We start from the raw sequence: 21,080 nt of genomic DNA, 5'->3' as shown, positions 1-21,080 counted from the left end.
CGTGGCAAACTGTGATGACCGAACACATCGGACTCATTTTCTGTGGGAGAACTTCAAAGCGAAATATATGCAGATATGTTGTTCGTTCACTTGCACTGAAACCACTCAGAGGTCAATTAAACACTCAGCCAACAGAGCTTAATGCACAAACGGCATCTCACACTCCAAACATCTAAACCACCACCGGCCCGGCTTTACAGGGACGGTCCGGTCTGAGAGAATGTTCCTCTCGTGATAAACTCCACAGATGCAGGAGGAGATGGAGGCTGAGAGGGGCAAAGACAATACTTTACCCTCTTCAACAGACTAATCTAAACCCTCTTCACATGATTCAGAAATACTCCCTGGTCTGAATAATTCATCCTCAGCTCTGCATTAAGCCTGCTGCTCTGTGCCTGGCCTGCTCACACCATCTCTTCACGTTGGTAATCCAGGCACGCTCAAAAACCAGATTGCACATTAACCCAACAAAACAACCATTAGAAAAAAACAAAAAACAAACATAAGTTACTCTCCATGTTTCCTCAACAGGAATTGCCATAACGGAGGAATGCAGTGAAGTTTTGTGAAGTGTGTTTCTGTGCTTACCCACATGGCAGACATCATGTAGAGACGCAGCAGACGGAGGCCCAGAGGAGGTGGAGGAGGCGCACAGCAACCTGGAGGGGAATGCAGGTGACATGAGGGCGACGCAGAAGCAGCTCGCTGGATTATAACGGCCACTCCTCATCGAGCTGTTACTGTGTGCGCGTACCAATGGGGATGAAACATGCTTACACACACACACACACACACACACACACACACACACACACACACACACACACACACACACACACACACACACACACACACACACACACACACACACACACACACACACACACACACACACACACACACACACACACACAGCACCTTCCTGTTTGTCAGTGCTGGTGGTAAACTTTCCACTCACTGCTCCATTCACGGACAGCTGAGATAGTTTCATGCTTTTTTTTTTTTCTTTTTTTTTTTTGTCATTAAATATCAAACTTCTTTTAGCAAAACAAATGTTTTTTTAGGATTTATTTTTTTTCCAGTTTGTTGCAAACATGAGACCGTTTGAGCACATTAACTCAGGACATTTTTCTTTTTTAATCAAACAAGCCAGACAAAATAAAAGCCTTTGAATCTGTGACAGCTGCATATTGATGAGCAGAAGAATGCAGATGTAGACGATATTCTTAGCTCTCACGTGTCTTTTGACTGTCCTTCTCACACCTCCTCCCGCAAGAAAACCAGGCCTGGTGCGTCAATATCAGCCCGAGAGGCCACCGCATTGTAATTGTCCATCAGGCTCATGAAATGCTTGTCAATCACGCTTTACCATGACTGATGTCTTGACAGCTGTCAGAGTGATAATTATGGAAAGTGATGGAAGATACCAAGGTTACTTTCCATGAGAAGAGGACAACCACAACATCCTTCCTGTTCATGTTCACTGAGAAGCTAATGTGTCTTTGTCTTCAAATGCTTAAAATAAGAAGTAAAAAAAAAAAAAAGGAAGTGCTTTATTCAGACATGCTGACAAGTTAATGACTTTGAGGAATATTTGGGTGGAAGATGCCTGAATGTAAGAGTGAAAAGAAGTTTGACGGAACTCAAATGATAATTTAAAATCCATATTGCACTTTTATTAAACATTTGAAAGACATGCAGGTAAGCAAAGCCCAAAACATCGGGAGAAACACGATCGGCAGCCGTTCAAAAAAATACGAAGCTTTGTTTGTTTCCTCACAAAAATACTTGTGAAATATGAATGGTACTGTAAAATACAAGGAATCAAAAATTATGATAATCGGTGAACTTTGAGAAGATGAACATAATTAAACCGTACAAGCAACGTCTCCTTCAGTTCATTGAAAATACAAGTCCATCTTTTATTTTTTACCCAATCAGGGTTGAAACACACTCGCGCTCTCTCACACACACACACACCCCCACACACACACACACACACACACACACACACACACACACACACACACACACACACACACACACACACACACACACACACACACACACACAGGGAGAACATGAAAACTTATGTTCGGTATTAAATAGGCACACATTCAGAAGAATCATGTCAAGCACAGCTGAGATAAACACTTGATCCGTGTTTGTTAAATGCAGATGACCCATTTTCTAAGCGACAAAACGATATGCGACTTGGCTGCTGCGTACTCAGGTCCATCCATAGTAAAAAAATATGCAAATGAGGAACATTCTGCATAAATACACACCACCAAGTACATACTTTAAAGCTGTATAATGTAAAATGGTTTTCAACATCCTCTTCAACTGGTTAGGTCAGCATCCACAGTGAAGAAAAAAGGCTGAACCGGGGAGCTAAAAAAAAAAAAAAAAAAAGACAGATACACCTACACATTTTCCAACTGAATGGTCCTTCAGAAAGCGCTCATGGCGATGGAAGTTGAGCAATTCGAGTTCATGTTCCGATTTTACTTTTTTTTTTGTGAAAGTTGTAAGGAAGGTATGTGTTAAAAAATAACCTTAAAAGCTTGACTTTTCTTTTTTTAACCCCTTCTTCTTTTTCTTGCGCAAATTCACATTCAATTGTGTCGTTCCACAGTACACGGCTTAAGGCAAGAGAAATCTCCTCAAAGCATTTCAAAAGATTGTCACCTTTTAGGCACAAAAATAAAACAAGTCCATTTTGTAACATAATGTACAAATTAAAAAAAAAAAAGTTTCAGAAGCAGTTTCCACAGGATTAAATAAACTTGTTCTAAATGTGCAGTTTCCTGTTGATTCTGCAGGACACTGGTGTTTGGTGACGACCAGACAAACGCTCCATGTCCTCTTATTGTCCACTCAAGACTACGGCACTGAATCGCCCCCGGTCAATATCTTCATCAGCAGCTGGGCTCATCCATCTCTTCGTCGCTCCAGTCAGGAGGCGCGTCGGTTCCAAAGTATCGATCCCCAAAGTTTCCTGCAGCGAAACAAAACAAAAACACAATCAGTAAAAATCTTTAATGAACAGAGAAATTAAAAACATAGAAATTAATAATAGGAGGGGAAAATTTAAATTTTCAAAATCCGTAAATATAATTGTATAGAACTGAAGTAAAAGATGAAATATATATTAAAAAAAATAAATACAGTGGGTACAGGCAGGAACGATGGCTGTTGCATGTCTGAATGTCATAAACAAAGGTTTCTCCTCCTCACTCACCTATACCAGGTATGATGTGAAAGAGATCGTTGACCTTCTTGTCCACGGCTGTCGTGATGATTTTGACCTGCGGGAATGCGTAGGCGACAGAGTGGACCCCCATCTCAGCCATGAGCAGAGAAACCAGAAGGATTTTGTCCTCCTGAACATCATGATCCTGAGAAGTCCAAGACAAAACAAAAAAAAAAAAAACGAGGCGGTGAAAACAAGACGACACGTGGACGTCATGTTGGGTTGAAGTGGACCTGCTGGACACACTGGATCACGCACCAGCAGGACTCGTACAGCCATCATGGCAGCAGCTCCCGTGGACACGGTGCAGTCCATCAGAATCACGTGATCCTCGCCGATGTCTTTGGGCAGACGCAGGTAGTGCAGCTAAAAATGCGTAAAGGCAGGATGTGGCTTAGTACTCAAAGGGCAACATGCGACACGGATGAACTGAAAAGGTTTTGGGAGGTGGCAGCTGGCAGAGCTCGGAGAAAATGCTCAGTACGCACACGCACACACCGATTGGCCATAACATTAAGACCAACCTTTTGTAGCTTCATATACAAGAAACTGGAGCATTTAAGTTTTCTGACTCTTTTGCAGAAACAAAAGCTCTTTGGTTTGATCCCACCACCCGTTTTCACCCGGTCTTACTGAGGATGTCGGGTGTATATCTAGGACATGTGTTTGACACAGCTTTCCACATCTGTGATACGCACCCAGATCTTTCTGTTTCCTTTTCTAACACACAAATAAACTCCTTTAGCAGAGAATTTACTCAAAAGAGTAAAAAAGTGTGATAAAGCAACAAGGCTGTGTGAAACCACACAAACCTTCTCGTGGGCTAATTATAACGCTGCGTACGACATTATCAGTGTTTTAAAAGTGAAAGTTTTCCCATTGAGGATGTGGGAGAAAGTGCAGGACAATGCAGTCAAACTGTTCTGCGGCTGAATGCTGTAAGCTCCACAACTCATCTGCCATTAATTCAGTTCAGCACCTCCGGTTCTCCCGTGTCCTGGTTGGTCTGGATGAGGATTTTGCCGATGCGGACGTCTTTGCAGACGGCCCTCAGCGCCGGCTCCATGGTCTCCCCGGCTCGCAGGATGGACACGCCTGTGATCTAAAGACAACAAAGACGAGGGTAAAAATCCAACAGAGGTTAATTGCATCAGTTTAGGTGGAGGCAAAATTCTTTTGAATAGTTCTTAATATGAAAAAAACAAGCGTGGGGAAGATGGCAGGAAGTAAATGGAGTTCACTCACCCTCTTCCCGTGGAAAGCCCTGCCTTCATAATCCTCTCCCTGGGGGGTCTGGACTAGGTGGACCTGAGACAGTATTAAAAATCATAACAGTGTGAGCACAGTGTAACTGGCTACGATGGAGTACAAACCTGTGTGTGTGTGTTTGTGTCATTATTAAGGTATGGAAACTTTCCTTTGTTGGGACTTAATATCTTTCTATTCTCATGTTGCCGGCAGTACAGTATGTTCATGTCTGGCTGATGGTCTGTTCAGCAAATACAAGCACTTTTTCTTTTTGTCCTTATCCTTTCACGCTCACCTGCGATTCTCAAGGCCACATGTTGTGCTGCATCTCACTCTCATGTCTAGCCTTCAGCTGTCTATCTCATGCTTTCATTGGGCCGCTCCTCTCAAGCATCTTAAGGTTCAGACTACTAAACAAAGAGGATTAAAACCATCTTTCTGCCGTGCAATAACTTAATGAACCGTGCATGTTAGCATTTCAACCTGTGATGGCAGAAACGAGAGCGCCCGCTCGATCAGCAGGCGCATCAGCCTCTTGGAGTAGAAGATGAACTCGTCGCGGCTGGTCTCCTTGTTTCTGTGTGAGGAGGAAAAAGAGGACACGGTTGTTCCGGACGGCGGCAGCTTCACGTGGGAAAGACGTTAATGTGCTGAACGAGGTTTCTTAACATTTACCTGATGATGGTGTGCATGCCCCTGACTTGGGGGGTGCTCTCCAGCACGCTGAGGGTCTGGGGGAGGGGCTGGGCCTGGTGTGCAGAAGCCAGGGCCGCCCTGTAACCACGGCAACAAATAGCAGCGCGGGGTGAGGGCCGCAGACACAGGAAAAGATGGACAGATGCATGAATACAATGCATATGAATACAAGCTCTTGTGGTGAGCACACGTGTGCGAGTTGACACGCAGAATAGAGAAAACACGTGGATGTACATGCAGGGAGAAACGGCAGTGTGACAGCAGTCGCAGGACCAGTGCTGAGTATGTCAGTGGAAAACTACAACAGAGACCATGATGATGGAAAACAAATCTTTTTTTTCTATATTATACAGATTAAATCTTTTTTCAATTTAGTATAAATCCATGTGCAATGGTTAGTTGCCGTAATCAGTCTCCACTTGTAATAAATCACCAAGCGTACACAAATACATATTAGTTTTCAATCTAGTTAGCTGGAGTCTGCGTGGGGCTCAAAAGCACACGACTCAGTGACGGAGTCACTAAAACTGACTCTACAGTTTCTAAAACATCACTGAGATACACATCAGCCAGATGCAAAACAAAAAAAAAAGAAAGAAAGAAAAGAAATCATAGCAAATCTGCTCACATATCCCAGCGAAGTTTCCTCTATTGGGGAGAATTTGTCGACGACAATAACAACAGAGAAGACACAGAAAGACGAAACACAACAGATAAGAGGAGGGAAAATGAGACACAACATCAGGTGGATGAAGGGATGGAGGAAATATTTACACGGTGAAAAGTGCGACAGCTGAGGACAGCGATCTTTAATATTTCTTACAAATATATGTTGTTTATATCGTGGCACTCAGATTTGAACCGGGGAGAAAAATAGTTTGGGATCAGATTACAACATCTACGTGTTCGACCTGTGTGTGTGCGTGGGCGGTGCACAAGCTCTCATGCGGCTGTCACTCTTTCACGATGTAGAACAGTAGAAGTTGGTATTTGAGCTCACAGGCACCGGCACATCCTGTGTCTAAAGTCAGACACCAAGCTCACTTCCTCTCTCTCTCTCTCTGTCTCTCTCTCTCTCGGTCTCACACACTGTGGCCGACACTCAATGGAAAAACTCCGCTCTTTGTAGTCGGGTATTGGAAACTTTCTCTGTGGCTGAGGTATGTGATAGTCAACAATAGCTGCAGAGGAGCTTCCTCTCACTCGCTTTCTGTTAGAGTCACTCTGCCTCTGAAAGGAGGGTCAGCGACTTGACTCATTGGTGTATTTTTAGACACAGAAGGCAGGAAGAGTGCGAGCTGTCATTTCTCTAAAAGGTAGAGCGAGGGGGAAAAAAAGGAGGGAAAAAAAAGAACCCCCCCCCCAAACGTCTTTACGTTAAATACTGGCTGCGCCACACTACTTCCAAACTTCTCATCTTTGTGCAGTTTCAAATGGCACAGCAGCTTTTTGGATTTTTGCCTCTATTCAATGCCGGCGTGGGCCAAAGTGCCGTCTCAACGTCTCGGGACTGATCGTTAACGAGCCGCATTTGGTTTGCAGGTACAAGACTGCCGCCTGGTGACGTGTGGTGGCAGCCAGCACATTGGAGGGAGGCGGGGGTGGGTTTCGCAGGACTTCCTGTCAGTGAGAAGATGTTGAGGAGAGTGTGACAGACATGATAAAGGCCACTCTACCTGACGCTGAGCTCGCGCTGTGAGCCGTGGAGGGGTTTTGGGAGGGGGTGGGGGTGGGGGGGGGGAGAGAGTGGGAGAGCAGTCCATCAGCAGTGTGTGTGTTAACCGTTTCTTTGTGTGTATTGTGGGGACAACACAAGGCCAGCTACGATGTAAGATAATGTGCAGGAAATACGCTTCTGGTGAGTCGTGATTAGTGAAACTTCGACATGCGCAAATAAACTAAATTACAGAGAAATTTTTTTCTTTACCGATTTCAAGAAACGCATCAGGATGTGGCGGGGGCACAAAATTATTCAGCTCAAAGCTAAACGTCAGCATAAATGTTTTGGTGAGAACTGGCAGCAGCAACGCTCCAACTCTTCTCTCAAACTCATGGTTCTTTATCAACAAAAACAGATGTCTCTATCTCAAAACTCTCATGTCCACAAGGCTTTTTCTTTCTGTGGGAAAAGCATTGGCATAAGTGAAGAGAAAAAAAAAAAACCTCAATCAATTTATAAAATACTTTATATAAAATATGATGTACCGGAACAGCCAGGCCAGCACACATTGCTTTGAATGGTGTTAAATAACAACAATCACAGCATACAAAGCTCAATGGTCTTTTCCCGTTGAGACATTTTACTGTTGTGACTTCTGTGAAGATGCTAATGAACTTTATTGGGCTTTTACTTTAGTCTTTATTAGAATCTTTACTATTTAGGAATCCATAAAAATAATCACTGCAATGCAATCTGTAACTAAGCTGGAGAATGACAATACATTTTATTATGTAGTATAGGACTTTATAATAAAACAATGTCAATACTAGACTGCAATAGAATAGAACATCATAAAATTACATAAAACAAATTCAACGCCAAAGACAATAAACCCACTTAGCTATCGCTCCATTAAAGATGTTACTGTGGTTTTACAGCAAGCTGAGAGCCAGATTAACTTATAATCGATGCATCATCAACACAGTGAGACTATCTGCTCATCTCACCATTAAATAAATAAAATTAAAATAAACTCTGTATCTCAAATATTTGGACTTTCGGCAAGACTATTTTTTTAAATGCTGTATAGAAAGCATACAACATATGCACATATAGCAACAAATATTAACGTACATGTAACAACAAGTACCATTAGACCAGGCTTAAATGTTGCTTTTTCACTTATGTTTATGTATTGTGTTGTAAGTTAAACTGTAATTTGTTTTTCAATTGAGTAGAATAAAAATACTTTATTAATCTCAGAGGGAAATTCTTTGTAGCGTGATCTTTTCCATCAGAACTTTAGCCAGTAGTGCTCAAACTGTTCTTTTACTCGGCAACATATATGTAAATTTTGACTGTGTGAATTATTAGGCAACGTTTTATTCAAAGATTAATGAATGTAAACTGGTTCAATGCAGAGAAAAAAAAAAAACGGCGCACCAGTGTGCTTTTGTAAATGTGGCAATAAGGAAAACTGTTGTAGAACTCCAAAAAAGATGCCAACCTGCATAGTTATTTTATCTAGACTCCTAATTAAAAACCACATACAAATAAAAAAGCCTGCTGACACAGAAAGAAAGAAAACTGAGGATATGGAACCCTGGAGCGGTTGTTTACACGGGAAGCAATAACTGTTTCTAATTTGTACATTAGAGTCAAAATCTGCAGTTTATTTTTTTATATATGTACCTAATAAACCAAAGAAAAACCTTTTTAATTTCAAACTATTCTCTCCTCTTATGATAAATAAAAAAATATAATTATACCACAACATTTTGAAAATAAACCAATTTCTTTGCTTCCATTTGAACTCACTTAAGCTCCCCAGTAAAAGCTGTGCCATATTGATCCTGACCACTAGAGGGAGTAGTGTTGCTTGTAATTACATGCAGTAGAAGAAAGGGCCACATATAACTACACTTTTAATACCAATTACACTTCAAGTGTAGAGATGCTAAATTCTTTTTTTCCCCACCAACATCAAAGATGGTGGACCTTGTGGAAATCCACTAGAAAGTACTTTAAAGTGTGTATTTTGATGTAGAGCTGCAAATGCAACGTTTCATACCTCTTCCAGCTGACTGTGAACATGCTGCACAATCAGGTCGATGGCCACCATGTTTCCACCACCTAAAAACACAATGACACTCGCTTGATAAACGCAATAAAGTGCAATTTATGACATTGTAATTTAACGTGAGTGCAGTGCTCTGTGATTTACCATAGTGCTGCTGCTATGTCATGGGAGTTACGTAATACTGAGCATGTAAATATGTTAGTATGCACTCACCACGTGGGACCACAATATCTGCAAGCCGCATGGTGGGCTCAATGTACTGCTCGAAGGCGGGCTTCACGAACTTGTTGTACTGTTTGATGACACCCTCAATGTCGCGGCCCCTCTCTGTGATGTCCCTCCTCAACCGGCGCACCAACCGGATGTCAGAGTCTGTGTCCACGAAGATCTTCATGTCCAGCAGCTGACGGGGAAAGCAGGAAACAGCTTTGCAATAGACATTCACACAACTAAAGCTCAACCAAATGTGGTTCAATAGCACTGTTTTAGTGTTTTACTGAGTTTGTTTACAGTGGTTGAAATTCGTGTTTCATTTATCTTGACAAACACGTGAAAAATATTTAGTGGCTGTTGCGACTCTTTTTGATTTTCTTTTTCATTGTCAGACCATCATCAGGAATAAGAGCTTCTGATATAAACAAAGCTGAAAACTTTAATCTTAAAAGTCCTTTTAAATAATCGGGATACGGACACATGTCAAAGAAACATCTTTATATTGGCCAGATGAATCTCAAGCTACCTGCAGGAGCTGTTTATCAGCAAACGACATGATTCCTTCAAAGATAATGACACTGGCTCCATACACGGTTTTCTGTGGACACAGGAGAAAACACATTGAAGAGTGTCAACACAAACAACCAACGGAATTCTGGACAGCTGAACTGAACAGGTTATAATCAGGGATGTACCGATACCGATACCAGTATCGAGTAGACCAGTATACAACTTGGGAGAGTACGACGTGACGTCATGCGTCAGCAACGTCGCCTGCAGGTATGCAGGAGAGCACGAGAAAATGTCCGCGGTATGGAGATTCTTTAATATCAATGAGAACGGCAAAAGTAAGGTGAACAGTGTACTATGATCTGCCAAAATACCAAGAGGAGGCGAAAGCTAGTTTGTACAATACCAGCAACTTAATCACCAGACATCTGGAGCAGCAGAGTTAGTCCGATGTCACGGAGGTGGTTTGTGGCAACACATAAGCATTTGCATATTGTTTGTGTTTAGAGTGTATAGGAGGCTTTATGGCATTTATTAAGTACTCATGTCGGTACTTTGTATCAGCAGGTAACTAAAGATTATACTCATATCCGTCCTTCAAAAAAGTGGTCTCGGTGCATCCCTAGTTAAAATGCAGTAAAAGGAAATGTTAGTTTTATCACAATTTCATTCAAATTTAATTTGAAGGTGTTGAATCTTTATTATTTGAGCTTTAAAAGAAAAAGGAACATTTCCTAAGATCAGACGTTTTTACCATCTCTTCACTGGAGGCCATAATGATCACAAAAGCAAATTAAAATGACTAGAAATGTTTTATTTAAATGTATTGAGAGTAGAAAAACCTGATAAGTTAGATTTTATTCTATCTTTTTGCGATGCACTTACAGTCATGACGACAAAACATAATTCACCCGAGTCACTGATGAACGAAAGTCTAAATGTAATAAAGAGACAGTCTAAATAAAAACAAGCGTACAGAACTCAGGGACCATCTGGAGACGTGCCTACTTGCAACGTGACTGAACCTCTAGAGAGGGAGATTAAAAACCCTCTTAGGTAATCGAGAAACTGAGATTATATGCTGCGACTCTGACACGCACTCTCATTAACTCACAAACGCATTAGCAGATGTGTGGCAGTGTGCATTCATGCTCACCCACTCCTTCTGCCTCCCGTGAGTCGTGAAGTCATACACAGGGATTTTCACGCTCTTGCCCTGTTTGAGTTTGCGCAGGGTGTGTGTCAGCAAATCAAAGTCGAAGGCGTCAGGATGGTCAAAGTTATAGTCGTTGCTGGCGGCCAGGACCTGCTGCTCTGGGGACAGGACCTGCGGATTGGCACAATGTCGTCAACAGAATGTCTTCACAGCAACAGTGTTGTGTTTCATTGCAACTTGATTTCCTGAGCAAAATACTTTGGAAAGCTTCACTTTCGTTGACCTTTGCAACGGACGCACGTCGACATTTACACTTAAAACCTATAAAACGGCAAACGGAGCACCGATACACAATTTAGCTGCAATAAAATCAATGCACCTCCTCGATTACGAGCCTCTGATTCACAGTCGTGCAAAAACACTTAAGCACAGATTACTGTTGAAGAGCAGTCGGAGTGAGGAGCCTAAATTTAGGAGAACATCATGCGCCACTGTGACGTTTGTACCAGGTGGTGTGTGTGTTTGTGTGTGTGCATGCAGGCGTGCGTGCGCCCTTAGGGTGGTCAAGCACTGAAACCCCAGACAAGGTATTTGGCGGTTTATGAACAGCAACCCCCGCCTAAGTTCACCCACTCCATGCTGAATGTGATGAGCCGATGTTGCAGGCGCTCCCACGAAGGAAAATGAGTTATCTGTGAAACACCACACGAATTCTCGATGAAATATGTGTAAATGCCGAGCTGTGGTAATGCAGAGAACACACAGGCTCTTGCTGAGGGCTACAGAAGCACCGGTCACTGCTAAATCCCTCCCACTCCTCACTCGCTGAATTTTGGCTGTCAGATTCTGACGGGATTACGTAACCAAAGAGTGGGTGGTGGGAAAAAGGGGCAAGAATTATGGCTTTTGCTTGACTGCTCGCCACCACCGTTCTTCGTCTTTCCCCCAATTCTCTTGTCACTGTGCCTTCGTTTGAACCTTTTTTACATTTTATCCAATCCATCTCCTTTCTCTTCAGTCGTCCCCCCACTTTCCCTCTGGGATCCAAAAGTAATCCTACTTTCTCTCTTTCACTCTGTCTGCTGCACTTAGTGTCACTCTTTTCTGCCTTTCCTCTGGGTCGCCGGGAGGTGAACAGCCAATGAAAACTAGGATGAGGCAATCATAAGAGGGACCTCAAAAGACACGCACAGACATTCAGATAATCAGAAGCTCCACCAAACAGATAAGCGATGGCACACATCATTAAGAAATTCAACATGATTCATGAACAAACGTACCTTGTAAAAAGAGTCCATGGACAGTAGAACAACCCAGGGTACATCTAAGGCCTCGATGATTTTCCTGGCTACAGTCGTCTTCCCTGAGGCACTCCCACCACAAAGACCTGACACAGATAATTCATTAGTCAAAAAATGCGTACGTGGATGTTTAATTACAATTTCTAAATATTTTCACTTGGTGTGCAAAACCTTGCCCCATCTTAACAGGACAGCACACGCTTCCACTGCTTCAGGCTATTATCATCAGCCAGGAAGAAACCTGTTTTAAAGTGCAGATGCACAGACTGTGCCCAGGGGGTTTTAGGATTGTTCTCACATAAAAACATGTTTTTACGGTTCAAAGCAGATGAAGCTTTAGACTCAGTTCGTATGAGAATAATGGTGCAGATGAGATTTTTCAATTCTTTGTCTGGAAAACAAACTGCTTATCTCAATCTCAAAGACAAAAGACTCAGTTCTTTACATCTGATTGTATCACGGATGCAACTGAATTTGTTTCTCGTAACCGAAACACTTTAATAGTTCCCGTTTGTTTTGCCAGGGCACATATTATCTTGTCACTTAACAGGCAAAAGCTTGGGACCCAATGTGACTGTAGTTACAGCCCACTTATGGTATGTGAGCTCGCAGCTGAAAACTGCTGGAGACAATATCAGCTGACTGTAGGTGAGACTGGCTGGACACACACACACACACACATACACACACACTGACAGAAAACAGAGTCAGAATCAGGCTCAAACATGTGTTGTTGAACTGTAGGAGAAAACCAGAGTACCTGAAGTAACCCTGTGCACGCACAGGATCCTTGCACTATATAATACTGGAATAAAATTGTGTGCTGGTTCATTAATTTTGACAAGTCAGAGTTTCTTACCGATGGCGAAGGCGTCTTTGGACTGTGTTCCATGCTCGTTGTACCATGGCGGGCGACCAGCGGTGTAGATGGTTCTCTTGGACGTGCGTAAGAGGGGAGGCTCTGACTTACACTGGCTGGTGGTCCGTTTCCTGGCTGAGAGGCCACTGCTTACTGAAGGGAGGAGCCGGTCGAGTGATCCTTCTCCACCTCCACTGTAAGTCAACAAACACATACAAACATTGTTCGGAGCCACAAAACGTCCTCTTTTTCTGGTTAAAACATCGCTGAGATAATGTGAGACTACAACCAGTGAAACCACATATTCTTGAGGTTTAGTCACTCGAATTCCAAACAATTACATGTTCTAAGAATGGAAAAGCAAAACAAGGTTTGCTTAGAGATTTGTGTGTGGAAAGACAACAAACAATAACACAACAAATAGTAGAACTGCAATTCATCAGTGGTGTGTTGAAAGGCAATGAGTCAACCTGAAGACATGACAATGAAACAAATGTAATTTACAGCACACTGTCAAATTATAGAAACTCTTCTAGTCAGAAGGAATTCAGCGTCTCAGCAGTGTGGCTCCAAATGCAAACACACCAATATCTTTTTGGAGGGATGCACGTGTAAAACACTTCATGGACAGTAAACAACACTGACCCAGGATTGCAGCGGTTCCCTCTGAGCAGGGGTTAATGTTTTGTTTTGAACATATCCTACCAGTGAACTTTGCCCACTTCTGGAGCATTTACCTGCGAGAACCAAAGTACGTACAGTATGTACCTAGGTCTGTTTCTACTGCTGGAACTAATAGATCAAGACGTTCCTAAACCTAAACCCTGAGGCGCGGTGTCAGTTTCATCAGTCAGCAAATATTTAAATTACTCATGGGAAAGAGTGGTAGAAAGTCACACAGAGCTGGGGTGTGGGTTCTTTGTTAATAAGATGTGACAAGATGGATGATTTTCCAGGATGAAGCTGATTTAGTTGAACTCCCTGAATGGACTTGAAGTTTTTGCCTAAACTTAAACCCAGAAGCAGCTAAATATTCACTTAAATTGAAAACAGAAGGTGACTCAAATACAGTCTTGTAAATATGCTGTGCAACTAAGGTCCATCTAAAGCAGACCTTCTGAAGTTGTGTAATCACTGACAGCTCCTCATAAACAAATTACCACCACCTAATTCAAAACAGGTAGCATGGAAGCAAGGCAAAAAGAGAATTTGCGTAGAGGGTTCTAACTAACCACCATGGTCATTCGCATCTCCTGCAAGAGACGGAACTATACAGAGATATTTATGTAACACCCGGTGCAAATGTTTTGTGTTTCAACATCATTCAATTGCATCTACGGGCTTCTGTAAAAGCTTTGCAGCTGATGTGACAGTGCCAGAACGGTTACTCAATGCTTCGCCCGGGGAACAAGCGTTTAATTTTGTGACAATACAAAGAAAAAGTGAAGAGCAAGGAGCATTGAGATTCAGCTAATGGTTCTGGTTGATTAGGATTCAGAGCGGAGAACAAAGCAGGCCCAAAGAACTGGTCCAACACATTGCTGATTAGCCTTTCTCTTACATAAGCTTGCAGTTTATTAGACTTTCAGAAACACGACAGTCATTACTTCCATGTCATTGGTTAAAACATTACCTCCAATTCACTGTCACAAACAATACGTTCAACAATAGTCCCAACCGATTGCTTCATGGATTATTTTACAAGCAAAACCCTGAGTGATAAGTTCACCAGGTAACAGTTGCTAGCAACACTTACTTCATTATTTGAGACATCCACACTTCACCTAGTGAGGACTGTAAAAAGCCAGATGCCATAACTGCTGTGTAGTGGAGTGACTGTGTGCAAGAGTCCTCTCTGATCTTCTGCTGAGCTGTTATCCCAGCCAGAACATCTTTAAACAGGCAAAGCTCCCCAGGTGGAGTGTCACAAGGGTCAGAAGTGAAGCAAACAATAGAGAGCAAAGATTACTCTTATCTCCGCACCGTACCTGCACTCAGAAGGAGTCAGGGAGTGGACAGTGGGAAACACATGAGACACAGTTTACTACAGCTGGGGTGTTATCACTTCAAACCAAACCAGGGTGCCATAAATGATTAGCTTAGTTAACAGTGCTGAATCATGCACTTGTTCAGGAAATACATTCCTCTGTGCCCATGAAAAACATACCGACTTCCTACCCGGTCCATCATGAGAAGAAACAACTGACAAGAGGTTACAGTGCACCTGATGGTGGAGACACAGGAACCATTTGAGCCTGGTGGTCAGCGGTGCTTAGGGATATTATTAGGAGTAAATAAAGTAAGGTCTCAAGCTCTCTTTGATCTCACTGGATTGTCTTCAACAAAACGAAAATGATCAGATCCTTTAACTTTGGGTGACAACATTTTGTAAACAAACAGAGATACTATTCAGTCTCAACATTCCAATTCATAGTACATAGTACAGTAAATACATAATAAGTTACTCAGTGACAGCTGAAAAACTTCCGAAGCATGTCAGCAAAAACATAAATACTCCAAACAAACCAAGCTCAAAGAAAAACTTTCCCCAACTATCACACCTGAGAAAACAAGAAAAGAAAGAATTGAACAAAAAGCACTTACCTGCCATCAGATCTTAGCGTCCAACAGCCAGATATTCTCGCTCCTGAGTACGCTGGGAGAGAGTTCATAGCTGAACAAACTATGTGTGCTTCAATCCTAAACTGCTTCCACGATGTATATTCAGTATTGGCAGTCACACTCAGCACACTTAGCTTAATATGCAGCTAACAGCACTGCCCTCTGTTACAACACATCCAGAGAGAAACACACACACTCAAGAGTTTGGGCAATACAAAGGGGCACCAGCTGGGATAAGAAACGAAACTTTAAACATCAGTTTAGCTTTCAGTTTCTTCCATTCTCTCAGAGAAGTGAAAGAGAAGGCACTGCAGCTTTGTGAAGGAAGCGCACTCTGCTTTTCCCTCCTCTTTTGCTCGCTCGCTGCTCCTCCCTTCAGTCGTCCAGCCAACAAACGTAAGAGGATAACCTCCCCTCCAGATTATGTTCATTAGGTGGTATTATTAGCATCAGGTTAGAGTGAGACCTCTTCACTCCTGGCGCACACACACATACACATACACACACACACACACACACACATGCCAAGCTTGGGTCATCTGTCTTTGACAGTCAGTGTCGCAATATGTGGCTGGAGGTGAAGGAGGCACCAGAAGAGAGCGACAGAGACACAAACAACAAACCAGGGGGAAAAAAATACAAGACAGTCAGCCATTATTCTCCTCTGATGTTGATGCAGCTGAATGAATTCACAACAGAGCTGCCTCAGGCTGAGGTGGAGGGGAGAGAGAGAGAGAGAGAGAGAGAGAGAGAGAGAGAGAGAGAGAGAGAGAGAGAGAGAGAGAGAGAGAGAGAGAGAGAGAGAAAGAGAGAGAAAGAAGAACAAGAAGGAAGGGCATTGGGGAGGTGATGTGCTGTTACCCTGCAGGGACTAGTGATGTCTCTGCCTGATCCCAAGTCTGAGGATGTCAGCGCCACAGCAAGTGCTGCGCCGCGCGCGCACACACACGCACGCACACACACACACAAATTCACACAGACACATACACACCCAGCAATGTCCCCTCCCTGACTTCTCTCATAGTGAAGACTGGGGGAATAAACATCGTGATGAAACCTAACACTACCTCTACTATCAGCTGACAGGCTGAGGAACAGCCCAGGGCAACACACACTCACAGCTCCTAAACACACACACACACACACACACACACACACACACACACACACACACACACACACACACACACACACACACACACACACACACACACACACACACACACACACACACACACACACACACACACACACACACACACACACACACACACACACACACACACCTCCCAGGGCACAGCTTGTACAGGAAAACAAATAGATAGTTCAGAGGAGACTAACGACTAAGTGTTTCCAAGTGCATGAAAAACACAACATCCAAAACTGCTGGGCCACACTTTTTAAATCTCTTAGCGGTGCTAATGCATTTAATCTAAACCAATATTAAAAACACATCCAAATATTTGAGGCTCTCCTTTGTCTTGTCTTCCTTGTTCAAATCAGGGAGGATCAGCACATGGGAATTGGTTGTTTTCCTCCGATCTGAAGCTGCGACTGTCTCGGTGTCTTTAAACGGCTGTCAGAAGACAGCTGCACAGTAAGGAAGCCCCATCGAAACAAGAAGCCTGCACTCGCTGCTATGCCAAACATCCGAGCAGCTCGCCGCAGCCACAGGGAAGCACAGCAGGGTTTAAACTTTCAGCTTAGTAAAAATAATACTGTGAAAACATGATAAAAACTCTACATGTCAGGTGAGACCATTTCGAATTGATGCTTTGAAGCTTCAATATTGAGACAACCTAAAGGCACTGGGTGAAAAATGGAGGTTGTGTCCTTTTCAGAAGAAAATATGTCAGTGTGACCCAAATGCTCAGTTCTTTTTTTAAAAACTAGGGCAAAATTATGTAAGTGAATACACCATGTATAGAGTGGATCAAATATCTGGAACAAAAGTGCAAATATAAATACTCCTGCCAAATATTAGACTGTAAAGATTGTGGTCACTGCCCTTGACTGAACTGTAGTTTGTGATGCTTTACTGTAAAAATATCTCAAATTCACCTTCAGAAATGATGTGTGTATGTCTAGTTGTCCAACACAATTCTAGCAAGCACAAGTCATTAAAAAGTAGTTTCAGTGTTGTTCCGTTTCTATTTTCCCAGGATTGTTAGTGAGATGTATAGTAGATGTAAAGGTCATTTTAAATGTCCTGTCTGGAAGAGTTAAAAATACTCTACGTGGGTGTAGCTCCCTCTTGTGGCGTAAGACGAATTTAATCTGCTGATCTGATCTGATGGAGAACCTCAACAGGGTCATTATATGACAGCCTGGCACGTGGACTTCATGCCACATTCAGTATTAGTGGTTTAAATGAAATATCCGCATTTAAAACCTATTTAATTTGAGGACAAGTGTTATACATGAGCACTTTATTCGAACTGTACAAACATGTTTGACTTTGCTTTGCTTAATAACAGCTTTATTACTGTACAGTGTATTTATTCTGTTTTGTGAGAGCTGTGGGGTTCTTTCTTCTTACACCCATCACAAGTATGACATACTAAATCAGCTAAAGGCTTTTTAAAACCCTTATTTTAGTGTGTTACTCCCCAACCTCAGATGAGAGCTATGATGTCTAGTGTAATGTAAAGACATCTCTTAACAGCTAGCTGGCAGAAATGGTATTCATCTATGGGGAAAACTACAATAAATCAACAATTACAGATAATAAATTCGTGGCTGCCATCGCGGATACGTGTTACTTTAATGGACATATAGTGCGACAGGTCGTGTAAAGATGCTCCACCGAAAACACACGCCATAAATGGTGTTCTTCTTGTATTCAAGAAATACCAAAATAACAGTTTAAGGTCTTGGTGTTCTACCTGGTAGTGACAGAGGAAGTTTTCTCCTCGCTGTCCATCTTTGAGCGTCTTTCTTCTATGCTAGCCGCAGACGTTGCTACTCTGTTGACAATCAGATGTGGAGTTCAGCGGAACGCGGAGCATCATGGGAGATGTAGTCGCTCAGCAGCCCGTATTGTATGTTACATGAGCTCCGTGGAACTACAAGACCAACAATGCACAGGTTTAATTTTTCTGATTGACAGATGGGAGAGTGTACTGTATCGTGGGGATAGTGGGCCTTGCCCTAAAGTGGTAATGGCTGAGGTTCAACGGGCCACGTGTTTCATCACTGCAAAGTCATTTTATCTATGTTATTTATATTTGTTACACCGGAGCATAAACAACAAATATTTCAACTGTGAATTTTTTTTCTCTCTTAGAATGATAAAAAAAATTTGAATTGATAAAAATGTTAACATAACACGTGGGAGGCACTCATTTTATTATAAAATACAAAATATTGAGATGAATAACGCTGTACAGTGGTAGGTCAGGATGATGCCTGCATAGTAGGGAACGATAAAGACTGACTATATCTCTTTAATACAGCTTCATGAAACTTGTTCTAACTGGTTGTCTACACTTTCAGCTATTTCACCTAGAGACTTGATGAAATCGTGTGTGGCATAGTAACTAGGTGTGAACGTGTATACTAAAAGTGTACATGTGCCCAAAAGCTGAAAATGGCGTCTTTTTTTTTGCTCACTTCTTCACCCACACTTTTTATCAAATTTGGACCATTCTAGTATCAAAACGATCAACAGAGTGCATCATGTTAAGCTATAGAAATATGATTATTGAATTTGATGTGTGGTTAAAGTTCCACAGCGATGTTTTAAAACCTGGTGGTCAGGAAGGTTTTGCATGAACACCAACATAGATCCAACTTGAAATATGGCAATATGTTGAGTGTTTGGTCATAATCCAATTTTCCAATAAATTCATTTTGAAATGATGCATCAGAAAACCTTAATATTAACTGAGTGACATCCTGGGATGGTCTATAATCACTGTGATATAAAATGACTTTATGATAACTAGAAACTTTGGAGTTAATCCAACTCAAAAATCAGGCAATATCATGTTTTAATGTTTGGTCAAATTCCAATTTTCAAAGTGCTTTTATTTTGAAACATATCAGATTTGGCTGGGACTTTGTGAGTGACATCCTGAAGTCGTGTTCTATCAATCTTACATGAAATGGGTTTATAACAACAGGGAATTTCCTTTCAAAATTAGTCTGAATTTAGAGGAGCCCAAATGTGCTATTTCAGAGGGCTCATATTTTGACATGTCCAAAAACATGTGCTTGAGGTCAATTATAATCTAAGATTTGCTGTAGGTGTGAATGCGAGTGTATGACAGTGATTGTGATGGACCTGGTGTGTCTTGCCTTTGCCCACAACTGGTATCTGCTAAAACGCCTAAAGCCTGAGTTTGATTAAGCAGTAGATAGATAGATGCTAAGAAAGATGGTCAGAAAATCTGAAGAAAAGGCAATTACTGATGCTCAGTATTCAATTCAACACACTAATATTGTCTGAATTGCTAGTACAGATATTTGTGACATCCGTTTGTCTTTCCCATGAACTGCCTATTACAAACTGGCATTTATTTATATCATTGTACTGATGAAAAATTCAACATAAACATGAGTATAGCATTATTTCGATGTCAATGTACTAATATCAAATATATCGGACTGAAATGAGTTGCACATTATTTGGATTTTAAACACAATTTCTTTAACTGTGTCTGTACTGTAAATAATAAAACCATAAAAACGGACAGAAACGACACAGGTGTAGTCAACAAACCTTTATTAATTAGTTTAGGGATACTAATGCACAGGTAATACAACAAGTTTGGGAGAAAAGTTGTAACAGTTCAGACTCAAAGGAGGTGTTGATTCCTCCAATGTTAGGTACTACACAGCTTAATTTCAGGTATGGAAATCTTTAATACATCATTAGTCTCATCTTCTCTGTAACCTATATATCATAAACAGTTATAAGCTACAACATCATGTCTTAAAACTCTCCATAGTTTCACCACCGCGGCTCCGACAGCATAGCCGGATGCCGTCTCCTGCTTTTTGAAATAGGTAGCATACAAAACGAACCACTGTTGTCCAAATAAAATGGTAGAATTCATAGGCTGTCTAAGGGGATTCCTAAGGATTAACCTTGATTCAGTGAATTACATTGTTGACAAAGGGAAGACACTTGAGCCTGCTGTTTTCCCAGGTACAAAAGTCACGCCACACACAATCCAGGTTACTAGAAAGCTCCAACAACACTCCTATTTCAATCCTATTTCATGGTTTAATAAGTGCACTAAATACAGAAACAAACACACATACATATGCCTTGTTGTCCCATATTGAGTAGATAGTAACAGAGGACTCTCTCAATGTGTTTGCCATCATGTACTGAAAAAGCTCAATTTATGTGCATCAAAATGGGGAAAATAAGAGTGTATGCCAACACAAAGGCCTACAATGTTCCTGCCGTCTACAAACCTTTTCAACCGTTTTTTTTGTCCATGTTTAGATTTCGTAATATGTATAAAGC

General features: G+C 41.8%; 1 protein-coding gene across 3 annotated transcripts; it reads right to left on the bottom strand.

Moving 5' to 3' along the window:
- Positions 1–1,649: 1,649 nt before the first annotated feature.
- Positions 1,650–18,586, bottom strand: uckl1b (uridine-cytidine kinase 1-like 1b). 3 transcript variants are annotated; one of them, XM_080468879.1, is made up of 15 exons: positions 18,487–18,586; positions 12,980–13,173; positions 12,100–12,206; positions 10,820–10,990; positions 9,680–9,751; positions 9,154–9,343; positions 8,932–8,993; positions 6,877–6,893; positions 5,180–5,278; positions 4,988–5,081; positions 4,502–4,564; positions 4,236–4,358; positions 3,515–3,622; positions 3,245–3,401; positions 1,650–3,001 (listed from the first exon to the last, which is right to left on the bottom strand). In XM_080468879.1, the coding sequence occupies exons 1-15, from the start codon at positions 18,522–18,524 to the stop codon at positions 2,922–2,924; spliced, it is 1,575 nt and encodes a 524-aa protein (XP_080325005.1). In that variant the 5' UTR covers positions 18,525–18,586; the 3' UTR covers positions 1,650–2,921. The 3 variants fall into 3 exon arrangements, with proteins under 3 accessions (XP_080325005.1, XP_080325004.1, XP_080325003.1); XM_080468878.1 differs by lacking the exon at positions 18,487–18,586 and adding an exon at positions 15,584–15,937; XM_080468877.1 differs by lacking the exons at positions 6,877–6,893; positions 18,487–18,586 and adding exons at positions 5,829–5,848; positions 15,584–15,780.
- Positions 18,587–21,080: the final 2,494 nt, after the last annotated feature.

The sequence above is a fragment of the Lipophrys pholis genome, assembly GCF_963383615.2.
Source record: "Lipophrys pholis genome assembly, chromosome: 8".
NCBI classification, from domain to species: Eukaryota; Metazoa; Chordata; class Actinopteri; order Blenniiformes; family Blenniidae; genus Lipophrys; species Lipophrys pholis.
The sequence above is the reverse complement of the archived record's forward strand: the minus strand, read 5'-3'. Positions and strand labels throughout refer to the sequence as shown.